Consider the following 25,532-nt stretch of genomic DNA (forward strand, 5'->3'; position numbering starts at 1 on the left):
CTTCCCTCCCAACCCCCCATATAACTTGAATGTCTTAGAAATACATTAGTTCCCCCAACATTCCATTTAATTCCTAACCTTTTGTTTCCTTTCGATATATACATTCGTACTTTTTTATACAATGATATATTTCTCTTCAGTTTTGTGGGAATTTTTGAACATTTAAAAATGTATTCTCGGAATGTAGGCGTCACTGGCGAGGCTGCCATTTGTTGCTTATCCCCTCTAGGTGCCACCTGGGGGCCAGGATTGCAGAAAATGGTTGGCTCTTCATGCTGCACAAAAGTTCATGGGATTGAGTTGGCCCTCATTCCATGGCAGCTAGCTGCATCTCTGGCGAGTGCTCCTGGGCAGTTTAGTTTCACCTCCCATGTTCCACTGGCATGGTGCTCTGAGGGGGGCAGCTGGAGGCCTGGCATGTGCTGCTGTCCTGAGAGATGGCAGTATCATGCAGCTGTGAATCCAGGGTAGCTTGGCCATCATCCCCTTCAGCGTAATCATCATCTTCCTGTGCCACCGATTGCTGTGGCAGATCTGCAGGAAAAGAGGGTGGAAGGCAAGAATCAGTGAGCATCACCTCTTTGGACTAAAGAGACAGAGAAGGCCGTGGAAGGTTCTGTCTGTGTGATGCTTCATAGAGATGCCAGGACAATACTACAGGTGCTCAGCCGAGGCTCAACCTGATGCCACCAACCTCATAGCAAGAGCTGAGTGCCTGACCTTGTACTTGAAGAGGATGGGGGTTTTAAAGGTAGCAAGGTCCGCTCTAGTGGCCAGCTTTTGGTAGGCATTGTACACCAATTTCTCCTGCAAAGAGATGAGGGTAAGGAGTGGCAGTTAAGGAGCGTGTGGCAAGAGGCATGAAAGAGGTTAAATAAGAGATGTGGGGCTGTGTGGGTGTTAAGTTTTATGGAGAAATTAGCAAAAGGGTAAAGCAGTAAGAACTTGTATTTATATAACACCTTATTTGTATTTCCGAATATAGACTGGGGGAAAAACAACGTAAAGGGCAAGGAGGGGGAGGAATTCCTGAAATCTGTACAGGAGGACTTTATTGATGTTTCCAGCCCAACGAGTAAGGAAGCGGTGCTGGATACTGGGGTAGAAATTGGATCTCATTGCGCCTGTTTCGGACCAATTTCCCTTGCGTATCTAAATTAAGGGAATAAGGCTTATTTTAGATCTCCTTGCCAAAATTCAACATCACAGAGCAGGAGTCAGGCCTACTCCATTCGGGATTCTTAAGCAATCGCTGGGCGGTTGCCACCAAAAGGCAAAAATGTTTTAAAAACTTTGTGGTGGAGCCAGGAGAGGAGCAAGAGTGCTCCCCCGACTCCACAATAGTTCAATTACACAATATCCCAATCACACATAGAAACATAGAAGATAGGAGCAGGAGTAGGCCATTCGGCCCCTCGAGCCTGCTCCGCCATTCAATGAGATCATGGCTGATCATCCAAATTCAGTACCCTGTTCCTGCCTTCTCTCCATATCCCTTGATCCCTTTAGCCTTAAGAAATATATCCAACTCCTTCTTGAATATATTTAATGAATTGGCCTCAACTGCCTTCTGTGGTAGAGAATTCCACAGGTTCACCACTCTCTGGGTGAAGAAATTCCTCCTCATCTCTGTCCTAAATGGCTTACCCCTTATCCTTAGACTGTGACCCCTGGTTCTGGACTCCCTGACCATCGGGAACATCCTTCCAGCATCTAGTCTGTCTAGTCCTGTTAGAATTTTATAAGTTTCGATGAGATCCTCTCATTCTTCTAAACTCCAGCGAGTACAAGCCCAATCGACCCAATCTCTCCTCGTACGTCATTCCTGCCATCCCAGGTATCAGCCTGGTGAATCTTTGCTGCACTCCTTCCATGGCAAGAACATCCTTCCTCAGATAAGGCGACCAAAACTGCACACAATACTCAAGATGTGGCCTCACCAAGGCCCTGTACAACTGCAGCAAGACATCCTTGTTCCTGTACTCAAACCCTCTTGCTATGAAGGCCAACATACCATTTGCCTTCTTAACCGCCTGCTGCACCTGCATGCTTACTTTCAATGACTGGTGCACAAGGACGCCCAGGTCTCGTTTCACTTCCCCTTCTCCCAATCTATTGCCATTTAGATAATAATCTGCCTTCCTGCTTTTGACACCAAAGTGGATGACCTCCCATTTATCCACGTTATATTGCATCTGCCATGCTTCTGCCCAATCACCCAACCTGTCCAAATCATACTGGAGTTTCTCGGCATCCTCCTCACAGCACACACATCCACCCAGCTTTGTGTTGTCTGCAAACTTGGAGATATTACATCTAGTTCCCTCGTCCAGATCATTAATATATATTGTGAATAGCTGGGGTCCAAGGACCGATCCCTGCGGTACCCCACTAGTCACTGCCTGCCACTCGGAAAAAGAGCCGTTTATTCCAACTCTTTGCTTTCTGTCTGCCAACCAGTTCTCTATCCAAGTCAATACCTTGCCCCAATCCCATGTGCCTTAATTTTACATGCTAATCTCTTATGCGGGACCTTATCGAAAGCCTTTTGAAAATCCAAATACACAACAACCACTGGTTCTCCCTTATCTATTTTACCAGTTACATCCTCAAAAAATTTCTAGTAGATTAGTCAAGCACGATTTACCTTTTGTGAAGCCATGTTGACTTTATCCGATCCGGTCACTTTTTTCCAAGTGCTCTGCTATTACATCCTTTATAATGGACTCTAGCATTTTCCCCACTACCGATGTCAGGCTTACCGGTCTGTAATTCCCCGTTTTCTCTCTACCACCCTTTTTGAACAGTGGGGTAACATTAGCTACCCGCCAATCCATGGGTACTGTTCCAGAGTCTATCGAATTTTGGAAGATGACCAGCAATGCATCTACTATTTCTAGGGCCACTTCCTTAAGTACCCTAGGATGTAGATTATCAGGCCCTGGGGATTTATCGGCCCTCAATCCCATCAATTTCCCTAACACCATTTCCCTACAAATACTGATTTCTATCAGTTCCTCCCTTTCATTAGACCCTATGTTCCCCGACATCTTTGGGAGGTTATTTGTGTCCTCCTTTGTGAAGACAGAACCAAAGTATGTATTTAATTGGTCTGCCATTTCTTTGTTCCCCATTATAAATTCCCCTGATTCTGACTGCAAGGGACCTACGCTTGACTTCACCAATCTTTTTCTCTTCACATATCTATAAAAGCTTTTACAGTCAGTTTTTATGTTCCCTGCCAGCTTACTCTCATACTCTATTTTCCCCCTCTTAATTAATCCCTTTGTCCTCCTTTGTTGGATCCTAAACTGCTCCCAATCCTCAGGTTTACTGCTTTTTCTGGCCAATTTATATGTCCTCTCCTTGGATCTTATGCTATCCCTAATTTCCCTTGTGAGCCACGGTTGAGTCACCTTTTTTGTTTTATTTTTATGCCAAACTGGGACAAACAACTTCTGTAGTTCATCCATGTGATCTTTGAATGTTTGCAATTCCCCATCCACCGTCAACCCTTTGAGTGACATTCCCCAATCAATCCTACCCAACTCGCACCTTATACCCCTCCCCATTGCCACTCCACACCCCTCCTCCCAGGACTTGGCTTCGGGCTGGTGCTGGTGAGGAAAGTGGACTGAGATTCATTTCTTCAAATGGACGAGCTGCATGAGAAGGTGCGACAGGCCTCAGCCTGTCTGCTGCTGAAACTCTCATCCATGCATTTGTCACCTCCAGGCTTGAATATTCCAATGCTCTCGTGGCTAGCCTCCCATGCTCTACCTTCCATAAACTTCACTCATCCAAACCTCTACAGCCCATATCCTATACTGCACTATGTCCCACTCACCCATCACCCCTGTCCTTGCTGACCTACATTGGCTCCCAGTCCTCCAACATCTCCAATTTAAAATTCTCATCCTAATATTTAAATCCCTTCTTGGACTCACTCCTTCCTATCTCTGTAACATCCTCCCAGAGCTCTCCATTCCTTCACCTCTGACCTCTTGTGCATCCCTCCCTGCCTTCATCCAACCATTGGTGGCTGTGCCTTCAGCTGCGTAAACCCCGCACTCTGGAATTTTGTCCCTAAACCCCTCCACGTCTCCACCTCCCTTTCCTCCTTTAACATCCTCCTTAAAACCCACGTGGTTGACCAAGCATATGATCACCTCTTCTAATAGATCATTCTTTGGCTTAGTAGCCTTTTTTTTTTTTAATTACACTTCTGTGAAGTACATTCAGACATTTTTCTATATACAGTAAATGCAACTTGTTATTCTAAAGTTGCAGACATTCTGCTGCATAGTCAGACACTTTCCAGCAGTCATGAAGTGCTAAGTTTTCATAAAAGCCTGTTTTAAAATAAAAGTAATTGTGGAGACAAAGTTCCATCTTCACACTGAGGACACCCTCCATCGTGTTATGTGGCACTACGACCGTGCTAAATGGGATAGATTCAGAACAGATCTAGCAGCTCAAAACTGGGCATCCATGAGGAGCTGTGGGCCAGCAGCAGCAGAATTGTATTCCACCACAATCTGTAACCTCATGGCCCGGCATATCCCTCACTCTACCATTACCATCAAGCCAGGGGACCAACCCTGGTTCAATAAGGAGTGTAGAAGAGCATGCCAGGAGCAGCACCAGGCATACTTAAAAATGCGGTGCCAACCTGGGGCAGCTGCAACACAGTAATATATGCATGCTAAAAAGCGGAAGCAGCATGCTATAGACAGAGCCAAGCAATCCCACAATCAACGGATCAGATCAAATCTCTGCAGACCTGCCACATCCAGTCGTGAAGGGTGGTGGACCATTAAATAACTAACGGGAGGAGGAGGCTCCATGAATATATGAATATCCCCATCCTCAATGATGATGGAGCCCACCACGTGAGTGCAAAAGACAAAGCTGAAGCGTTTGCAACCATCTTCAGCCGGAAGTGTCGAGTGGATGATTCATATCGGCCTCCTCCGGAGGTCCCCACCACCACAGAAGCCAGTCTTCAGCCAATTCGATTCACTCCACGTGATATCAAGAAACTGCTGAGCGCACTGCATACAGCAAAGGCTGTGGGCCCCGACAACATCCTGGCTGTCATGTTGAGGACTTGTGATCCAGAACTAGCCGTGCCTCTAGCCAACCTGTTCGGTAAAGCTATAACACTGGCATCTACCCGACAATGTGGAAAACTGCCCAGGTATGTCCTGTCCACAAAAAGCAGGACAAATCCAATCCGGCCAATTACCGCCCTATCAGTCAACTCTCAATCATCAGCAAAGTGATGGAAGGTGTCGTCGACAGTGCTATCAAGCAGCACTTGCTCACTGATGCCCAGTTTGGGTTCTGCCAGGACCACTTGACTCCAGACCTCATTGCAGCCTTGGTCCACACATGGAAAAAGAGCTGAATTCCAGAGGTGAGGAGAAAGTGATTGCCCTTGACATCAAGGCAGCATTTGACCGAGTGTGGCATCAAAGAGCCCTAGTAAAACTGAAGTCAATGGGAATCGGGCGGGGGGGTGGGGGGGAAACTCTCCAATGGCTGGAGTCATACCTAGCACAAAGGAAGATGACTTGTTGGAGGTCAATCATCGCAGCCCTGGGACATTGTTATGTATTGTGTGTTCTCCTCCCACCTGTGGTGGTGCTGTCACAGCAGATAAATGGTTGGGTGTTCTCTTGGTTAAGTTTAGCTCTCTTTGTTTGGAACTCTCCAGAACTTCCTTTCCTTCCTGAATAAAGCACTTCATGTTTGAATCACTGGGTTCTGAGTTCTAATTGTGTCTAGGTAGAAAGGTACCGACACAACAAAGTGGCGACGAGGATCGGATGAATCTGCGTTGTGGGAACTTTCTTGTTTGCGACTACAAAACACTCGGAACAGAGATTGCAGCATCACATTAACGTTACGGGTGCAGTGAGTAAACAAATTTTAATTTGAAACGTGAGATGGCTACTATATTAGGAAACATCGGTGATTTTGATGAAAATGTGGAGCAATGGAGCGCTTATACGGAACGTTTTGACTATTTTGTATTGGCGAATGCGGTGGCAAACGAAAAGGTCGTGCGTACCTTTGAGTGTAATGGGGCCGAAGACATTCAATTTACTTCGCAGCTTTGTGCAGCCAGATAAGCCAGGAACTAAAACATATAAGCAACTAGTGGAAATTCTTGGAGTACATTTTTCACCAAAACCTCTGGTTATTGCTGAGAGATTTAGATTTCACAAACGGAATCAAGAGGAGGGGGAATCAGTGACGATGTTTATTGCTGCTTTAACAAGGTTGTCAGAACACTGCGAGTTCAAGGAGGTGCTGAATGACCCCATTAGAGACAGACATGTGTGTGGTCTGCAAAGTGCAGCCACACAGAAGCGCCTTCTTACTGAGGACAACCTTACTCTTGAAAAGGCCATTGAAGTTAGTGTCTCCATGGAGATGGCGGAAAAGGAGGCTCACCAGTTGAGTTCAACAGGGAGAGTCCACAAGGTGTCGTCTGAGCCTAAAGGTGCACGGAACGGCACATCTTACCGTTGTGGGAAAACGGGCCATCACGCTAATGACTGCTGGTGTACGGAGCTGGAATGTCGAAATTGTGGCAAAAAGGGTCACATTGAACGCACCTGTAGAGGTTACAAAAGAACAGACAGAGCTGGGAAGCATGAAAGCAAAATGTCTGTATTTGGACAAGAGAGGAAAAAGAGTGTTCATTCAGTGCAGTATGATGGAACAAGCAAAACAGAGGGGAGCAACACCTCTGAGGAGGAAGAGGTGCACATACTGATGGTTGCAGGTGGTTCAAATGGCTACTGGGTGTCGCCACTGGTGGAGGGACAATCAGTGCGGATGAAGGTGGACACAGGCACGGCTGTGTCCCTTGTTTCAGACACTGTCTACAACAAAATGCTAAAGCATCTTACCCTTCAGCCAACAAACATTGTGCTAAAGACGTATACCGGTGAACCTGTGGCCATGAGAGGCGCCATTGAGGTGACAGTTAAATTGAACGGACAGACTGCGAAACTGCCACTATATGTGGTAAAGGGAAATTACCCATCGCTACTGGGACGTGCGTGGCTAGAGAAAATCACGCTGGACTGGCCTGCAGTCCGCATGATGTCAAAAGGGGAGTCAGGTCTGATTGCAGTGCTAAACAAACATGCAGAACTCTTCAATGGGGAACTTGGGAGCATGAAAAAGATCAGCGTGAGACTGGACATTAAACCTGACAGCAAGCCAAAGTTTCATAAAGCCCGACCTGTACCCTATGCAATTAGGCCAAAAGTTGAGGCTAACTTGGAGGCCTTAGTCGAGAATGGAGTCCTGGAGCCTGTGAGCGTGAGCAAATGGGCCACACCCATTGTTCCCATCCTGAAAAAGGATGGATCTGTTTGAATCTGCGGGGATTTTAAAGTGACTGTTAACCCGGTGCTGTCTGCGGAACAGTACCCTCTTCCCCTCATTGATCTTTTTACGGGCCTGGCCGGAGGGCAAAAGTTCAGCAAAATAGACTTATGCCAGGCTTATCTACAAATGCATGTGGATGACAAATCAAAGGAGCTGCTGACAATTGTGACACACAAGGGGCTATACAGGTACTGCCGCCTTCCGTTTGGAATTATGTCGGCCCCTGCTCTATTCCAAAGGGCAATGGATCAGATTTTGAGTGGACTGCCAGGAGTCCAGTGCTACCTGGACAACATCCTTCTCACTGGGACAAATGAGGAGGATCATCTTCTGAACTTGGATGCGACACTACAACGACTGAAAGAGTACGGACTCGGAGTTCGTAAAGACAAATGTGAATTCTTCCAGTCTTCAGTTGAGCACCTCGGGCATGTGATTGACGCTATTGGCCTGCATAAGGCGCCGTCAAAGGTCAAGGCGATCGTGGAGGCCCCAGCACCCCAGAATGTGAGCCAGTTACGTTCATTTCTGGGGCTACTTAACTACTATGGGAAGTTTATTCCAGACTTAGCAACATTGCTGAAGCCGTTACGTCAGTTGCTATGTCAAGGCACAACATGGAAATGGACTGAACTGTGCAACGAAGCTTTCGCCCAAGCAAAGAAAGCATTGCTGAAATCGGAGGTCCTGACACACTTCGACCCAAAGCTACCCGTGCAGCTAGCATGTGATGCGTCACCATATGGTGTGGGAGCAGTTATGTCCCACATCATGCCTTCTGGTGAAGAGAAACCTATAGCCTTCGCATCACGCACCTTGAACAAGGCCGAGAGTAACTATGCACAGATTGAGCGCGAGGCCTTTGGAATCGTTTTTGGAATTCGAAAATTTCATCAGTACCTGTTTGGGAGAAGGTTTACACTCCTGACGGACCACCGTCCATTGACTTCAATCTTTGGGCCCCACACCGGAATTCCGTCTCTCGCTGCAAGCAGGATGCAAAGGTGGGCTTTACTGTTGTCAGGACACACATACGACATCAAATATTGCAAATCAGACTTGCACGGCAACGCAGACGGTCTCTCGAGGCTACCCTTGCCTGTTACTCCCCCAGAGCCTCGTCAGATAGACATCATCTACTTTAGACAAGTGGAGGGAGCACCTGTCACAGCAGTTCAGGTGCGAAGGTACACCCGCAACGATCCAGTCCTGTCTGAGGTAATGGACGATGTCATTTGAGGGAGAGCTATAGGAGATTCTCCTAGTTTGAAACCTTACGTTTCAAAAAGAAATGAGCTCTCCGTCCAGGCAGGTTGTCTTCTTTGGGGACGCCGTGTCATCATTCCGCCACCTCTGAGGGAACCTATACTGCAACAACTTCATACAGGCCACAGTGGGATGGTTCGGATGAAGGAAATGGCAAGAAGCTACTTCTGGTGGCCAGGTCTTGATGGAAGTATTGAGGAGAAAGCCAAAACATGTTCCCCATGTCAAAGGGTCCGGAATGTTCCACAGCTGGCAACCCTACACCCCTGGGATTGGCCTGCAGAAGTGTGGCAGCGAGTACATGTGGACTTCGCCGGTCCTTTCGAAGAGAAGATGTTTATGGTGGTTGTGGACGCTCGTAGCAAGTGGCCGGAGGCCGCTGTGATGAGGTCTACCACGGCAGAGAAAACAATTCAGAAACTTGGTGAGATGCTTAGCCATTATGGCTCACCGGAACAACTCGTAAGTGACAACGGTCCACAATTTGTATCACAGGAGTTTGCAACCTTCCTGCATGTGAATGGTGTCCAACACATCAGGTCTGCACCCTATCATCCCTCTACTAACGGCCTGGCAGAAAGGTTCGTGCAAACTTTGAAGCACGCCTTGAAGGCATCGCAAGGTCAGGGCTCAATCCACCAACGTCTGAACAGCTTCCTGTTGTCCTACAGAAACGAGCCGCATGCCACAACCAAAACTTCCCCCGCTTCGCTCATGATGAAGAGGCAGTTGCGGACAAGTTTTGACTTACTCAAACCTCCAAGGGCAGAACAGGTTGTCCATTGTCAACAACAAGCTCAAGTTGAAAAGAGAGAGAAAAGAGCCAAGGAGAGACGGTTTCACCCTGGAGAGCACGTCCTAGCTCGAAACTACAACACTGGACCGAAATGGGTTCCTGCTATGGTGATCGCGCAGACGGGCCCTGTGTCTTACACGGTTGAGTCTGCTGAGGACGTCGTCTGGAGAAGACACACAGATCAACTGTTGCTAGGAGCAGAGACAGCCACAGAGGCTCCAACGGCTGGTTGGCCTGAACTGTTTCCGGATGATACCGCAAACCAGCATCCTTTGCCACAGTGCTCTTCTCCAACACAGGAAGTCATAGAGATTGTTCCACCTGTGCAAACTCCTGACTTTCGACTGACACAGGCACCTTCTCCATCCAGACCTGTGTCAATACCTACTGCTGTGGAAGCCAGCGATGACCGCCGGTATCCTGTCAGAGAGCGGCGGCCTCCAAGACGCTTGGATCTGTAGGCTTAGTGACTTACCCACAAGACTGGGGCAGAATAAACCCCAGGGTAAAGTCAGGGTTTGAGGCAGTCTACCTCTACCTTGGTTAGTTGAGTGCATTGAAAGTAACTTACCTGTTGAGGAATAATGTGGACCTTCCATTTAAGAGGGGAGGAATATGTTATGTATTGTGTGTTCTCCTCCCACCTGTGGTGGCGCTGTCACAGCAGATAAATGGTTGGGTGTTCTCTTGGTTAAGTTTAGCTCTTTGTTCGGAACTCTCCAGAACTTCCTTTCCTTCCTGAATAAAGCACTTCATGTTTGAATCTCTGGGTTCCGAGTTCTAATTGTGTCTAGGTAAAAAGGTACCGACACAACAGACATCACTGCAGGAGTTCCTCAAGGCAGTGTCCTAGGCCCAACCATCTTCAGCTGCTTCATCAATGACCTTCCCTCCATCATAAGTTCAGAAGTGCGGATGTTCGCTGGTGACTGCACAGTGTTCAGTGCCATTCACAGCTCCTCAAGTAATGAATCAGTTCATGCCCGCCTGCAGCAAGACCTGGACGACATTCAGGCTTGGACTGATGTGTGGCGTGAATGTTACCTGCCACTCAAGTGCCAGGCAGTGACTATCTCCAACAAGCGAGCGTCTAACCACGGCCCCTTAACATTCAACGGCATTACCATCGCCGAATCCCCCACCATCAATATCCTGGGGGGGGTGCCACCACTGACCAGAAACTTAACTGAACCAGCTACATAAATACTGTGGCAACAAGAGCAGGTCAGAGGCTATGTATTCTGTGGCGAGTGTCTCACCTCCTGACTCCCCAAATCCTTTCCACCATCTACAAGGCACAAGTCAGGGGTGTGATGGAATACTTGCCTGGATTAGTGCAGCTCCAACAACACTCAAGAAGCTCGACATCATCCAAGACAAAGCAGCCCGCTTGATTGACACCTCATTCACCACCTTAAACATTCACTCCCTCCACCACCGGTGTACCATGGCTGCAGAGTGTACCATCTACAAGATGCACTGCAGCTACTCGCCAAGGCTTCTTCGGCAGCACCTGCCAAACCCACAACCTCTACCACCTAGAAGGACAAGGTTAGCAGGTGCAAGGGAACACCACCACCTTCAAGTTCCCCTCCAAGTCACACATCATCCTGACTTAGAAGTATATTGCCGTTCCTTCATTGTCGCTGGGTCAAAATCCTGGAACCCCCTCCCCAACAGCACTGTGGGAGTACCTTCACCACACAAACTGCAGCAGTTCAAGAAGGCGGCACACCACCACCTTCTCAAGGGCAATTAGGGATGGGCAATAAATGCTGGCCTTGCCAGTGATGCCTACATCCCATGAACGAATAAAAAAAGAGACTGCACAACGGGTTACAAGACTGCTTTTGCCTGAGTCACACGGGTTTTGAATCTAGCCCAGATTGACAAGATCTGAGCAGCGGTATTGCTGAACTACTGTTCTTAAATAAAGCAGTAAGTACTGCTTATCTTTCTATTCGGCTACATCCAATGATCATTTATGAAAAAGTGATTTTTTTTTCTCTGCTCTTACTGAGTCAGGGTACTAATTTTCGATTAGCTCTGTGACTCATTTATGAAAGGCCGAAACTAGCCTATGAATTCAATATTAAAATCCATCTTATTTATTCATTTCCATATAGGAGCCTGGAGTGAGAGTAAAGGCAGTTTGCAGAACATAATGGGGGACAATAAATCAATCTCTATGCTTCATAACCCACAATAAAGCAAAATAATATATAATTAAATAGCCCACACAAGTTTCATGAAACAAGGCTATGGTATCAAGGACAATGAAGAATGATTTTTTACACCCACTTGTATGATAAACCATAACTCGCTTGTCACTTTTTTGTCGCCAACGTACTATTTGGTGAAGTTCTGCTTAGTTTTGTGATATAACCACAGCAGGAGAAGGATACTGGCAGCTTGTGGAGAGATTCAAAAGTAAATAAATACATATGTTTCTTTTGAGCAATAGTGATCACCTGGCCTCTTAGAACACTATCTGGCAATTTAGTATCCAGAAGTGGTCATGTGACCTTTCAACTCTTAATGTTGCTTTTAAGCAATTTCATTGGCCAATAGTGATCACTTAGTGTGTTCATGTCATTTTCTAGCAATCTTATTGCCTGCAACTAATCATGCGACTAACCTTACAGGTATATGACTGAGAAAGGTCTGGACCTATGCTGGTAAAGTCACGCCAAGGTTGAGACTGGGATTCTGTGGGTATCTGCTTATTTTTGGTAACAATCCATGCATTCATCCATACCTTTGTTACCTCTAGACTTGACTATTCCAACGCACTCCTGTCTGGCCTCCCACATTCTACCCTACGTAAATTTGAGGTCATCCAAAACTCGGCTGCCCGTGTCCTAACTTGCACCAAGTCCCGTTCGCCCATCACCCCTGTGCTTGCTGACCTACATTGGCTCCCGGTTAAGCAACGCCTCGATTTCAACATTCTCATTTTCAAATCCCTCAATGGCCCCGCCCCTCCCTTTCTCTGTAATCTCCTTCAGCCCCACAACCCCCCGAGATATCTGCGCTCCTCTAATTCTGCCCTCTTCAGCATCCCTGATTATAATCGCTCAACCATTGGTGGCCGTGCCTTCCGTTGCCTAGGCCCTAAACTCTGGAATTCCCTGCCTAAACCTCTCTGCCTCACTACCTCTCTTTCCTCCTTTTGAGGCGCTCCTTAAAACCTACCTCTTTGATCAAGCTTTTGGTCACCTGCCCTAATTTCTTCTTATGTGGCTCGGTGTCAAATTTTTTGTCTTACATTGCTCCTGTGCAGTGCTTTGGGATGTTTTACTACGTTAAAGGCACTATATAAATACAAGTTGTTGCTGTTGTTTCCATGGTAGCCATTGGTTATTGTTTTTGACCACTGTGATTGTTCCTTCGTAACATTTTCACTGAAGAATCTCATCTTTTCATTTGACTGTGGTACCTGATGCTCATTAATCCCTGGTAGTCATATTACCATAACACTCAATGACAAAGTAACATCACATAGCAATTTGCCTTCAAAAATATGTTGCCAAAGCCATAAATGGAAAATAATTTGGAAGGAGGGTGTTCAGCAATTATAATAAATCGGATGAAATTGTTGATCAGTCCCTGGTAACCATGTGACCATTGCTGTGGTAAGGCTGCTCATTGTTTCTTGAGCACTTATATTACAAAATTAATAGAGTAGAAGCAAGAGAATAGCAGGAAAGATATACAGTTTAAAAAAATACATGGGATCATCATCCCTTGAGATCAATTGGTGGCAACATAAAAAACAAGTGACACAAATGATTTCAGGCAGAAATCAAAAGGAAACATATAATTAAACATTATTTTGATGAGAATGTAAATGCTCAGAGGGCAGTATTGTCTAATATGTTAGCCACTAGTCATATGTGGCTAATTGGAAATTTAGGTGTGGCTAATTGCATTTTTGATTAGTAAATAATAAAATGAGTAATATACACCATCGTTGGTCACATGATCTCAGTACTCCTATTTGCATAGAAACATAGAAGATAGGAGCAGGAGTAGGCCATTCGGCCCCTCGAGCCTGCTCCGCCATTCGATGAGATCATGGCTGATCATCCAAACTCAGTACCCCATACCTGCCTTCTCCCCATATCCCTTGATACCTTTAGCTCTAAGAAATATATCCACCTCCTTCTTGAATATATTTAAAGACTTGGCCTCAACTGCCTTCTGTGGCAGAGAATTCCACAGGTTCACCACTCTCTGGGTGAAGAAATTCTTCCTCATCTCTGTCCTAAATGGCTTACCCCTTATCCTTAGACTATGACCCCTGGTTCTGGACTCTCCGACCATTGGCAACATTCTACCTGCATCTAGTTTGTCCAGACCTGTCAGAATTTTATAAGTTTTGATGAGATCCCCTCTCATTCTTCTAAACTCCAGCGAGTATAAGCCCAATCGACCCAATCTCTCCTCGTACGTCATTCTTGCCATCCCAGGGATCAGCCTTGTGAATCTTTGCTGAACTCCTTCCATGGCAAGAACATCCTTCCTCAGATAAGGCGACCAAAACTGCACACAGTACTCAAGATGTGGTCTCACCAAGGCCCTGTACAACTGCAGCAGGACATCCTTGCTCCTGTACTCAAACCCTTTCGCTATGAAGGCCAACATACCATTTGCCTTCTTCACCGCCTGCTGCACCTGCATGCTTACCTTCAGTGACTGGTGCACAAGGACACCCAGGTCTCGTTGCACTTCCCCTTCTCCCAATGCTTGCCGTGTGCATTATATTTCAACCTTTCTCTGCATTTGTTGGTAAATTGGTAAGATAAAAAGCAGAATACGAGTGTTTTTTGATCATTTAGTGTGCTTTACTTCATTAGTTCCTGCTTATTGTTTGTTAATTAAAATGGTGTGTAACATGGGTGATAACTGATATTACTGCATATGGCTAAAAAGGTGTTGCCATAGCCACTCAGTGGCTAGTCAGCAATTTCTATTAGACATCATTGTTGTAAAAATAAATTAATTTAAGTCAGTTCTGGATATGTCACTGAAGTCAGTGGAATGCTATAGTTGCACCCAGCATGCCATGTTATTTAGTCTCATTCAAGCATGCTGTTACACTCTGAAAATTCATTAATGGCTTTATAAAGAACTAACAAATACTTAAACAAGGTCCACAAATACAGTCTTGTGAGATTTCCTGAAATATGTTCCTTAAAATACAGAAGTGAAGACGCGCTATCTATTCCTGCCAATCTTTTACTAATATCGTTCGGGGCTATATTCCTGGGGGCTGGACAGACATAGTGGGGTAGATTTTCCTGGAGCCATCAGGCGGGGTTTCAGGCGTGTGTGTGTTTGGGGGGGGGGGGGGGGGGGGGAAATCCCGATTTCGGGGGTTCCGACACCATCCCGCCCAAAACCCACCTCCATGCCAGTTTCAGAGGAGGCGGGTACCTGCCCCGCACTGGGACCCGCCGACCCGAGGCAGGAAGGGATTAGTGTCAATTAACAGGCAGTTTTTAGCCTAATCCCTATTTTGAGGGGTGTCGTGTGGGATTCCCGACGGCTCCAAACCACGCCAGGTTAGAGCAGTCGGGCCGTCGGGTTGAAGAACTTGGAGGGGTCGCGATGTCAGTGTTCAGGTGAGTGATGGGTGCATGAGTGCAAAGGCAAGTGTGTTTGGTGTGTCTAAAGTGTGTAAAGAAGTTTAAATTACCTGTACTTACCTTAACAGCCTTTCTTCCTGTAGGCGTCGGGAGTCCATCACTCAGCCGGCACTGAAAGCAAAATGGCTGCGAGCTGTCAAAAGTGACAGCCTTCAGCTTTCATTGCCGGTGACAGTTCTAACTGAGTCTGTGTAGAAGGACTCAGGTTAGAAGTCAGACTGTCAGTGTTTGACAGCTTCAAACAGCTGTGAAACGCTGATATTTCATCTGCCAAGACCTCTTGACAGATGAAATTTAAGTCTGTGACGTCACCTGTTGCCAGGTGGCCCTTAATTGGCCTGCTGAGCCCGCTGGGTCAATCAAGGGAAAATCGTGCAGATTGGCTGGACGCCGATGTAGGCGGGACTAAAACCCGAAAGTTGTAGTCCCGCCTCCTTCCCGACAGCTTTCGGAAAATCTACCCCAGTGTATTCAATGTGCGCTGTACCTTTCCATGCCTTGGAATGCCAGAATTTGGTGAGCCAGTTCATTATTGTGGTTTATTACATCCACAGTGTGGGTCCCTCCTTGGGTAAGGTCTTATGCCAGGAAGTGGGGAAGGAAAGTTGGCTGCAGCTGCAACGAGATACTTAGAATTTGTTAGAAGTGCCAAGGGTAGATTTTCCTGTCCTGATGCTAAACCATAGCTCTGTCACTGCCTCCCTCATGAAGTGGAGCATGTGAAGGCGTGTTTCCTTCTCTGATGCACTAGAAACTGATTTGCATCCTTCATTTCATCCATTTCTCCAAATAATACAAAAAGAGAAGAATACCGAGTAGAATTTCCATCTCTAGAATGTTGATTGTAACAATGATAAATCTTGCTCACAAAAGGCAGGGATAAAACCTCCCCTCCCTTCCCAAATCTACCCCCACTTATAGGGCTTCTGTTTGCTCAATATACAGTGTAGCTCAATAAACTGCATACCAGCAGTTTAACCTGCTCAAATCACGCAGCCTACCAGATTAGATCACTGGTAAGCTTTGTGTTGTCGTTTCTAGCTATGACCACAATACCCATTAATGCTTTGGTAATAAATTATCTGGAGCTAATTGGGAAGAATCCAAGTCCCTGATGACAGATCTACCCCTCCAACGCGCATTAATAAATCAACAGTGTCTTGCTGTTGTGGGGACTTGCCCAGGTCAGATTACCAAGTCTGCATGGAGGGTTGACTTGTTTCTAAGCTTTGATCGCCAGGCAAATTATTCTGGAGCTATTCCAAATTCAAAAATACCCCACCTAGCTTTTCCTCAAGACGAATAGCCACTAGTTGGACATTAGACAAGCACGGGTTTGAGCCCTTTCTGGATGAACAGAGGAGCTCATGATGCGTGGCATGGTGAGCAGCATAAAGTATGTGATTACATTGCCACCATCCTGATTACAGCATGGACATATGCCATGCCCTGGTCAATGGTGGTTCACCTCAATCTGTATAAACCTCATCCTATAGGGGATGTATGCTATTAGTAGAATTTAAAGTGTTATATTTAGTGGCATCAACGTTGACAATGGAATTATTTTCACAAACCGTGCTTACAATAGGTATTTTTAGAAAGTACATGATATTTATTAAACTTGTGGTGGTGAAAGCTGTTTGAACTGTAGCACTAAAACTGATATCATATGTGGTTTAAAAATCTTTTAAGAATGTTATTGCAATGGATCCTTCTCATCTCTACTGAACAAAGTGTGCATGGACTTTAGAAAAATATTTTAAAAAACACTTTAAAAAAATTAAGCCTGTGATGTGATATATATCTGCTGCCTCAGAAAAGGTCATTGCAAGCGTGTCAGATTGTTACTAATCCTATAGGAGGATGTATAAAATGGAAGACATCCATTCCAGATTTCTGAATTGCTTTTCGCATTACAACAACAACGTGTATTTATATAGCGCCTTTAACGTAGTAAACGTCCCAAGGCGCTGCACAGGAGTATTTTCAGACCAAAAAAATTGACACCAATCCACATAAGGATAATTTAGGGCAGGTGACCAAAAGCTTGGTCAAAGAGGTAGGTTTTAAGGAGTGTCTTAAAGGAAGAAAGAGAGGTAGTGAGGCAAAGCGGTTTAGGCAGGAAATTCCAGAGCTTAGGGCCTAGGCAACAGAAGGCAAGATGCATGCTGATAGGAAATAAACATTTTGGTTAAGTACAATTCTAAAAATTATTGGAAAAATTACACACTTAATATGTGCACTGGTTTGAAATAATTAGTGAAAAAGAATGTTGCCATCTAGAAGCTGTAGTCTTTATTGTGTGCTAAAACTAGGATGTTGACAAATGATTTATGTTTATTCCAGGGACCTAATACCATTATGATTGCCATGGTCATTCTACTGAACATTGGCCTAGCCGTCTTGTTTGTGCATTTCCTCACATAACTTGTTTCTGAGGTAAGAAGCAAATTTTACTCAGTTAACTAAGCACCACAATCTTTCTGATCCTAAAAAAATATTAATTTAATACAGTAGTAAAAATAAAAGCCAAAGATTTTCTTATAACAATACTTTTAGAATCTTATACATAAAACAAGACTGATGTCGCTCAAATTCTTTGCGGTCATTGCAGAAGCCCTTGTGCCACTTTTCCTGCTGCGAATAAGGAAGAAGACTTTTGGGAAGTTGTACATCCTGCAAGACTTGACACTCAGAGACACTGCAGAGACTGATTACAGTGGCCCCTTTTGAAGAATTTCCTGATCTGTTTTCCGTCACCAGTTTGTGCCCTACAATTTTGCAAATGAGATACATTGGAAGATGTACATCTGACCTGAATTTATTTGTAGAAACTAACAGCTGCCTTACCTTTTGTCTGTGTTTATATTATACAGTACTAGCTGCCAAGGATTGTGCTTGAAAGCTTGAATTATTCTATTGTACAAAGGGAGGGGAAGAGAGAAAAAAGATTCTTATGGTTCTATTTCATAAACAAAAAAGAAAAAAAATTGAGTTAGTTCAGGGAGATCTTGCTCACATATTTTTGTAGCTTGATGACTTTTTTGGTTAAACTGAGTAATATGAAAAAGGTTTTCAATATGGATATTACTGTATGTATTTAACTCTTAAGTCTAAAAGATTTAAGGCTATATTTTCCTCTGTTCACTATTTCTGGTGAAAAAAGTAGTGGTGTTCCCTATTTTATATACATCTTTTACCACAAAAAATACCTAACACAGGAAAATACTCCCTTAAAGATTGTCTTTTGGAAAAGAGAACATGGATGCTTTGCACTGCATTCATAGGGCTTTTTATATGTCATGAAGGGAAATATTGGTCTACTGTGAATTTTTAATACATTTTTCTCTCTCTGTATTACTATCCTAATCAGATGAGTAAGAGAATAATGATTCATGTTTGTTGCATGTTTATCAATGAGCTGTTTTTAATCACATTTTTAAACTAATTATGCCGTCCTACCATACTTAAACAGTCAGTATGCATTTTCGAGCAATGCTGTAATAAGCTAAGGTGAAAAGGGAATGCACAAATCTGCTCTTAACATCATAATTCTTTCAGAATTAAATTGAGTAAAAATTCAAGGAAGACCAACACTTCTTTGTAACAAATTTAACACTTCTTTACATTTTGAAGGCCATATTAGTTTAAAAAAAATTGTATACCAACAGTTTGTAACCATATATTTTTGACAAGAATTTTTGGCACTTTGAGTAGTTCTACATCTTTAAGGTACAAATCACAGACATTTGTTCTTCTTTAAGATATAAAAAAAAAATGCCTAACAGTATATCTGCCAGTATATTCAAAGTGGATTAATCAGCTTAAGCCAGCAGCATCACACAGTACTTGTTGCTAGATTGCTTGCAGAGTAGTATTTTCCCTTTTTTGTGCTGAAGTACGAAATGTTATGAGCTGTTTTTCTTCCTGTTCTCTGCATGTGTGCACTTTGTAGAAAGTTAGCATAGATGGTTTTAAGCTTTGTTTTACATATAACAAGGTATGTATGCTTTTGTGTGGATATACATTCAGGACTGTTTTTGCCTTGTAAGATTTATATATAAAAGGATAAAATTACCTCAGAGACGCATGCTTCTCCAAAATTTTGATTGAAATGCTTATTTAGTATTTTCAGGTCTTATTACAATGTGATTAATTTCACCAGCCACACTGAACATTTATCTTCCAGATATTTATTCATTTCTATAAATAAGTGTTATTAAATACTGTCTTGTTGGGTATTACCACATGAAGGATTTTGTGGAATGTAGTCAAGTAAAGCAAAATGTATTTATAACTTACGGCATATAATATTTAAGAAAAATTCCTTCATAAGTTGAATATCCAAGACATTATATAGTATTCTCTGAGTGTGGTTTCTTTCACTGCCTCATGATGAGATAATTAACTGAAGTGAAATGAATAGAAATTACTGTAACTGATCTGCAAGACAGTTGTTGCATTGAGCAGATTTAACATCATATACCAAGAGAGAAAAGCTTAGTTCAGTCACATTTATTATCAGAACCATGAGGATTAGTGCCTTAACTTGCAGATATTTGTTATCACATACAAAATACTACAGATAGTAAATTTTCATTTTAATTAGTTTTTTTTCCCCTATCGTTGATGATGCTGTTTGAATTTCAAAGTTCCGTATTGGATGACGTGTATTATCATTTTATGACATAGGATCTAAAGATACAACCTATGGCAAAACCTGAAGTAATAGCTTCCTGGAAAAGCACTGTCTGGTAAAGGTTATAAACTATAATGGACCGCAGTGGACTCCAAAGCTCTGCAATGCATGGTACTTTCTAGAATATTTCTTTTCTCAATTTGAAATAGTAGGGCTGATTTTAAATTTTGGCAGTGTTGCTGAAAATGGGCAGTAGCAGATTGGCCGCCCATTACACGGAGCAGGGAGTCTTAACGGATGGCCAACCTGCTAATGCCTGTTTTCTGCCGTCGCCTAAAGTTAAAATAAGCCATGTTATTGTTTAATTTGGTGATTCTTTCATTGTGTCATAATCAAAGAACTTGAGAAAAGTTAGGACTGATTTTAACTAGCTGAAATTGGCATTAATGAGGAGGTAATATCCTCAAAATGGGTTTGGTAGATTTACCGCCACATTAGCACTAATCCGTTGACTGCTGCCATTTTTAAAGGGGCCTTCCCATGGGTGCCAAAGCACCCGCCAATTTCAGGCAGTAGGCCTCTATTATGCAAATTGGGGTCCTATGACCTAGTTAGGACCCCGATTGCAATTTTAAGGGACACATGGGGGGAGCATTCACTGCGCACAGTCCACTCCTGTATCCTGCCATTGGACAGCTTAACCGGTGGTCTGTAAAGCGACTGCAGCTGGTCGCTCCAGAAGCAGCCCTAAAACTTTTTCCAAGTTATATTTTTGTGAAGCCAGGAGCAGTGGTGCTCCTCACAGCTCCAGAAAAATACTGCAGGCTGTTGTTGCTGGCCCAGACTCACCTCCGCCTCCCCCTTCACTTCGCGTCTCTCTCCCCCTCCCCGCAGGCAGGCGCAGCATCCAAGCCTCCTGATACTGCGCCGTCCCAAAACTAGCAAGCTGCAGCGGGATGCCCATTCAGAGGGGTGCAGGCTTTGAAACGCCAACACGAACGGGAGGGTTTGTTTGGGGTGGCGGGGAGGGTGTCGGCGTGCTCCACCAGCTAGCTGGCTGGAAAGTTAAAATCTACCCCTTTGTTTCCTTTATTTTCTTATCAAGAAGAATTTTTCCAGTGATGCAAAGATTATACTTAAGTTTTAGATGCATTTTAATGGCACTATTTTTTTAAAAATCTGTTACCGCTGATTTTCCACACCCGGCGAAGTTGAAAATTACCCTGATAATTATCACTCAAGATCAAGTGGTAGAGATCTTTGCCAAACCACCCTGTAAATGTTGCTATGATTGATAGAAATACTGCATGTAGCTTTGTTTTTGCAACTAAAAACCAAGTTTCTGAATATGGAATCTAATACTTTTCTTTTAATCTGTAATTGAATTTATAACATGTTAAAAAACAGGATTTTTCTACCAGACCAATTATATCCTTTGCATTAAGCAATATGCAGAAGAAAGAGCAGACGCAGGCTCTGACTGATAGAAAGAAAAGATTTTAACCATGATTCTAACTACTTAAAAATGACAAAGCAATTTTGCTGGAATATTGAAAGAAAATATACTTGGTGTCCTTTAGAGGGACCCACAATCAATTTCAGTAATGCTCGAGATAGTTGTGATTGAACGTGTAAACGATTTTAACAGGCTGACGATCTTTGAGTTTGAACTGGTAAATGAATTTAAAAGATAATGGGCCAAATTTTGTTGTGGCAGGGCATCTAATGGTGTTTGCTGTTAGTTAAACTTACCCTTGCATGATCGGTTTTTAAAAAATTTGCGTGGCAAGTTGCTGAAAGTGAGAGCTAATAACGTCGCAGCGAGGAAAACAGGACATCTGGGACCTGAGTGAACAGGGAAAGCAACTGTGTATCTCCTTAACCAATCGGATTGAAGGATTGTGAAATGAACAGCGCAAGGACTGAGAAGGAAGTGTAACTTAGAGTGGGTGAATTCAATGTCAAATCAGGTACAGGAAGAGAGGGAAAGAAAGATTGGATTAAGAGCGAGAGAAAAAAGACAAAGGAAAAGTAAAATTAAATTTAAAATTTTACATTTTTAAAATCTCCAACAACAATTAAAACCTGAAGGAATGAGACTCCACACTTGTAATAGTTAATTTTCAGTGCCAGAGAAGTTGATTGGTGATAATTAACACTTATCATGTCATTAAAAGGGTACTTAGACTGAAATGGACAAGACTTAAACTTCTGTGGCGAGTTTATTTCATATCTACCGCGCAAATACAGGACCTTCAATGGTGAGCCAGACAGCGAGATGCCATTTTCGCAAAGCTAACAGCAGAGCAATGCATCTCTGACACCAACTTTTGGATCTTCACATTTAATCGCGCATCTGCCCTTAGCCTGAAGTTGCTGTACCATTTGCAGATAAATAACGGCGAGCGCCATTAGCCTCACCGTTATTTTGACTGCAAGTTCCGGTTGATTGAATGTTTGTTAATTAGACATATAAACCTAGACTTTCTGATCAACATTATTTTAGGGTTAATGGTAATCCAGTGTAACTGATTGGAAATTCTAGGCTATATTCTTTTAAAATGAGATTTTAGTTCGTTTTGCTTACAAGAACAGAAAATGTTTTTTTTTAGATAAAAATCATTGGAATATTTTTACAGGATTATTATGTGTTCTATATCTTACAATTGGTCACTCTTTTGCAAGAAATATGACTGTTTCGTCAGCAGAATCAGATTAAGACACAGAACATGGAACTAAAGATGATTTCATGTTTTGGTGTAATGGGATACTTTGGACTCTCTGAATGTAGAGTATGAAATAAACTTTGATTCTGCTCCAGTGGGTCTGCTGTAGTCAATATTTGTCACTTTGAAAAATAACGAGAAGCACTGAGTGTAAAAAGAGAATCTTAAATCTAAATTAGTTAAATGCTACCATTGGCTAAATGGTTCCGTGTAATTTTTTAATGATTATGAACATACAACAATTATTATTAGTGATGTTGAAAAGAATATCCATGTATGTTTATTATTTTATGTAATTTGCAAAGTATTTCATGATACTCATAAGATCCAATTACTTGCTGTTCAATAGTCTTCTCAAAGTAACACTGCAGAAAAAATGCTTCAGTGTTTTAATTGTAACCTTTTTATTTACAATAGAATGCATCAGTCATTTAGACGCTTTTATGATATAATGGTATGACTTAATAGGCAATTAAACCTTGCTCACTTCTCTTAGTTACTGTTATAGTGTATGAATCAAAAACTACTTTTGGTCCACATTCCACTTATGCTCGACCTTGTCATGAACTTTAATCATGTTTTAAACCTATTTTCACCTGTTTTAGGACAAGACTTTTTTCACTTATATAGGAACCATGAGGTACAGAAATCATTAGAGACTTTCAATTTAACTGCAGTATCATTCTGTGTTGTATGTGTGTGTTTTTCTCCATACATAAAAAATCCTAGAGTCCAATACCAGCTTGTATTTTGCTACAGACAATGTCAATGTACGTTTTATGTTTTTACCTGGCTAAAAACTACAGTGACATAAAGCACTCTGGAGCACAACCTGTGGACATTTACAGATACTAAACATGGATTTAACTTAATATTAACAGTATTTAGCCTCTGTTTCTTTAAACTGTGGTTGTATTGCATGTATTCTTTGAAGAACTGCTAGGGCGACCAGGATTTTCAGTTTCATTATTTCTACAGATGACTAAAGTAAATCATTGTATAAGTAAAGCTATTGTAAATTCTGAGGTTAATTAAAAGTAACATTAATTTCTTAATGTGAGGTTCCAAGGTTCTGACATCAGTTAATTTTTTATTAATATCAGATTTTCTTCTGAATATAGCAACAATTAAGTCGTTAACAAAATAATCTACAAGGTAGGAATGAATTCAGGTCTAAACCTGAGAAGTGACCTTCTCAGTACTTGGGTAGTTTGGTAAAATTCCAAAAATTAAACCTTGCTGGGGGTAGAGTCGGAACAGCCTGGATTAGTTTTCCTTTGGCTTCATGGAAACTTGGAGCAACATCAAGTTTTCACTGTATCATTGAGCTGTAAGGAGAGGTGTTATCAGTTTATACTTGGGTCAGATTTGATGGAAAACTATTTGCTCATCCTTACTACATTGAGGATATTTGTAGGTTTTTGGAAGAAAGCCAATGAAGCAACATATGTAAATTTCATAAGTCCTATGTGATTTAAAGTAGATCTTAATAAGATGTGACAGAACAACGCTGTAGGATTTTTGTTATATCTTATAGGTCAAGATTAGATAGGATTTTGATATTTGAGCAGTCACCGAGAATGCTGTACACATAGAAAGGATAAGTGATGCCAAAACTGGGACTTCACCTCAAATTTTCCCGTATAAAAAGGTCAGGTTGGGAAATAGCACAGATAATTTATATTCTTGGTAACTTCACACCCCAAACATTAGTGACTTTGTTTCTATCATATGTATGTGTGTGCATTGAAACACAAATTGAAATCTAAATGCTGTATGACCCTTAGTCCCATCATGTTGCATTACCAAACCTTCCAGATGAAAAATAAGCCTCAAGTAGGTCCCTACAGACTACAGAGATGGTATGAGGACTGTAAACACTGTACAAAACTAAAACTATAATCTTGTTGGTTTACTTTACGGAGATATTCCTTATTTCTTTTCATACTCATAGAGTTTTCTCTTCACTGCTGCTTTTAAATAAACATATTTTTCATTCTTTGGAGTCCTTGTATTGATCATTTGTTCAAAATCTTGAAATGGATTATTTTAGTACTCTGTAGTGAGTTAGCTGATCTCAGGCAGGGTGGCAGTAGGGGTCCTATAATTAGCCTCCGCATCCCCAAGGGAGGGGAAACTGGTCAGGATTTTCACTGCTCTTTACTATCCAGTGACCCATTACTAGAAGTGCGTGAGGACACTGAGGATTGGCTCAGCCTTGATAACCTCCTTCCAGTCAAATAACCTGTGTCAATTCGCTATCAAAGCTCATACATGAATAATGGCTAGTTATGAGATATAGCTGAGGGCCATCTGCATTCATATAGCCAAATAGGAGTCAATGCCTTTCTGAAACTGCACCTTACCCCACTTCAAGAGCAATTATCAATTTCATGAGTTGTACTGCCTAAAACAACAACTTGCATTTATATAACACCTTTAAGGTAGTAAAACTTCCCAAGGCACTTCAGAGGAGCGTTGTTAAGCAATATTGATACCGAGCCACATAAGGAGACATTAAGACAGGTCGATCAAAGCTTGGTCAAAGAGGTAGGTTTTAAGGAGCGTCTTAAGGGAGGAGAGAGAAATGGAGAGGGTTTAGTGGGTGAAATCCAGAGTTTGGGGCCTAAGTACGGGAAGGTACAACCGCCAATGATGGTGCAATGAAAATTGGAAAACTGAATGCAGTACTCCAGATGGGGGTTTGACCAAGGCTGTGTACAACTGAAGCATAACTTCTGCACTTGCATTCCAACCCCCTTGGGATAAAGACCAACATTCCATTAACCTATTGACTTCTTTTTATACCTGTTGGGAAATATCTGTGGTGATTATCAAAAAAAAAACAATAGAATGCCTGTTTTTCTCTTTTAATAACTCATGGGAATGCAATTTTTAAACATGTGATCTATGAAAATACTACTGTCAAGAATTACAGAAAATAATACAGCATTCTTCTGTTTTTCATTAAAAGTGTAATTTGAACTACTAGTAAAGACTGGTGGCTTTCTCATTGTGTTGGAGGAAAGAAAAATCCGAGGTTC

At 42.7% G+C, this 25,532-nt stretch overlaps 1 protein-coding gene across 4 annotated transcripts in view; it reads left to right on the forward strand.

Annotated features, from left to right (window-relative positions):
- The window catches only part of jph2 (junctophilin 2), a 137,266-nt gene that overhangs the window by 108,384 nt on the left and 3,350 nt on the right, over nucleotides 1-25,532 (forward strand). The window contains exons 5-6 of one of the 4 annotated variants that reach the window (XM_086005372.1): nucleotides 17,470-17,562; nucleotides 17,738-24,487. The exons of the other annotated variants lie outside the window; for them this stretch is intronic. Coding sequence (XP_085861498.1) covers nucleotides 17,470-17,550 — 81 coding nt within the window. The 3' untranslated portion in view covers nucleotides 17,551-17,562; nucleotides 17,738-24,487. Of the gene's footprint in view, nucleotides 1-17,469; nucleotides 17,563-17,737; nucleotides 24,488-25,532 lie in introns of those variants that run through there. 4 annotated transcript variants of the gene reach the window in all.

The sequence above is a fragment of the Somniosus microcephalus genome, chromosome 13 (assembly GCF_052327205.1).
Source record: "Somniosus microcephalus isolate GS21.2 chromosome 13, FLI_Smic_1.0, whole genome shotgun sequence".
NCBI classification, from domain to species: Eukaryota; Metazoa; Chordata; class Chondrichthyes; order Squaliformes; family Somniosidae; genus Somniosus; species Somniosus microcephalus.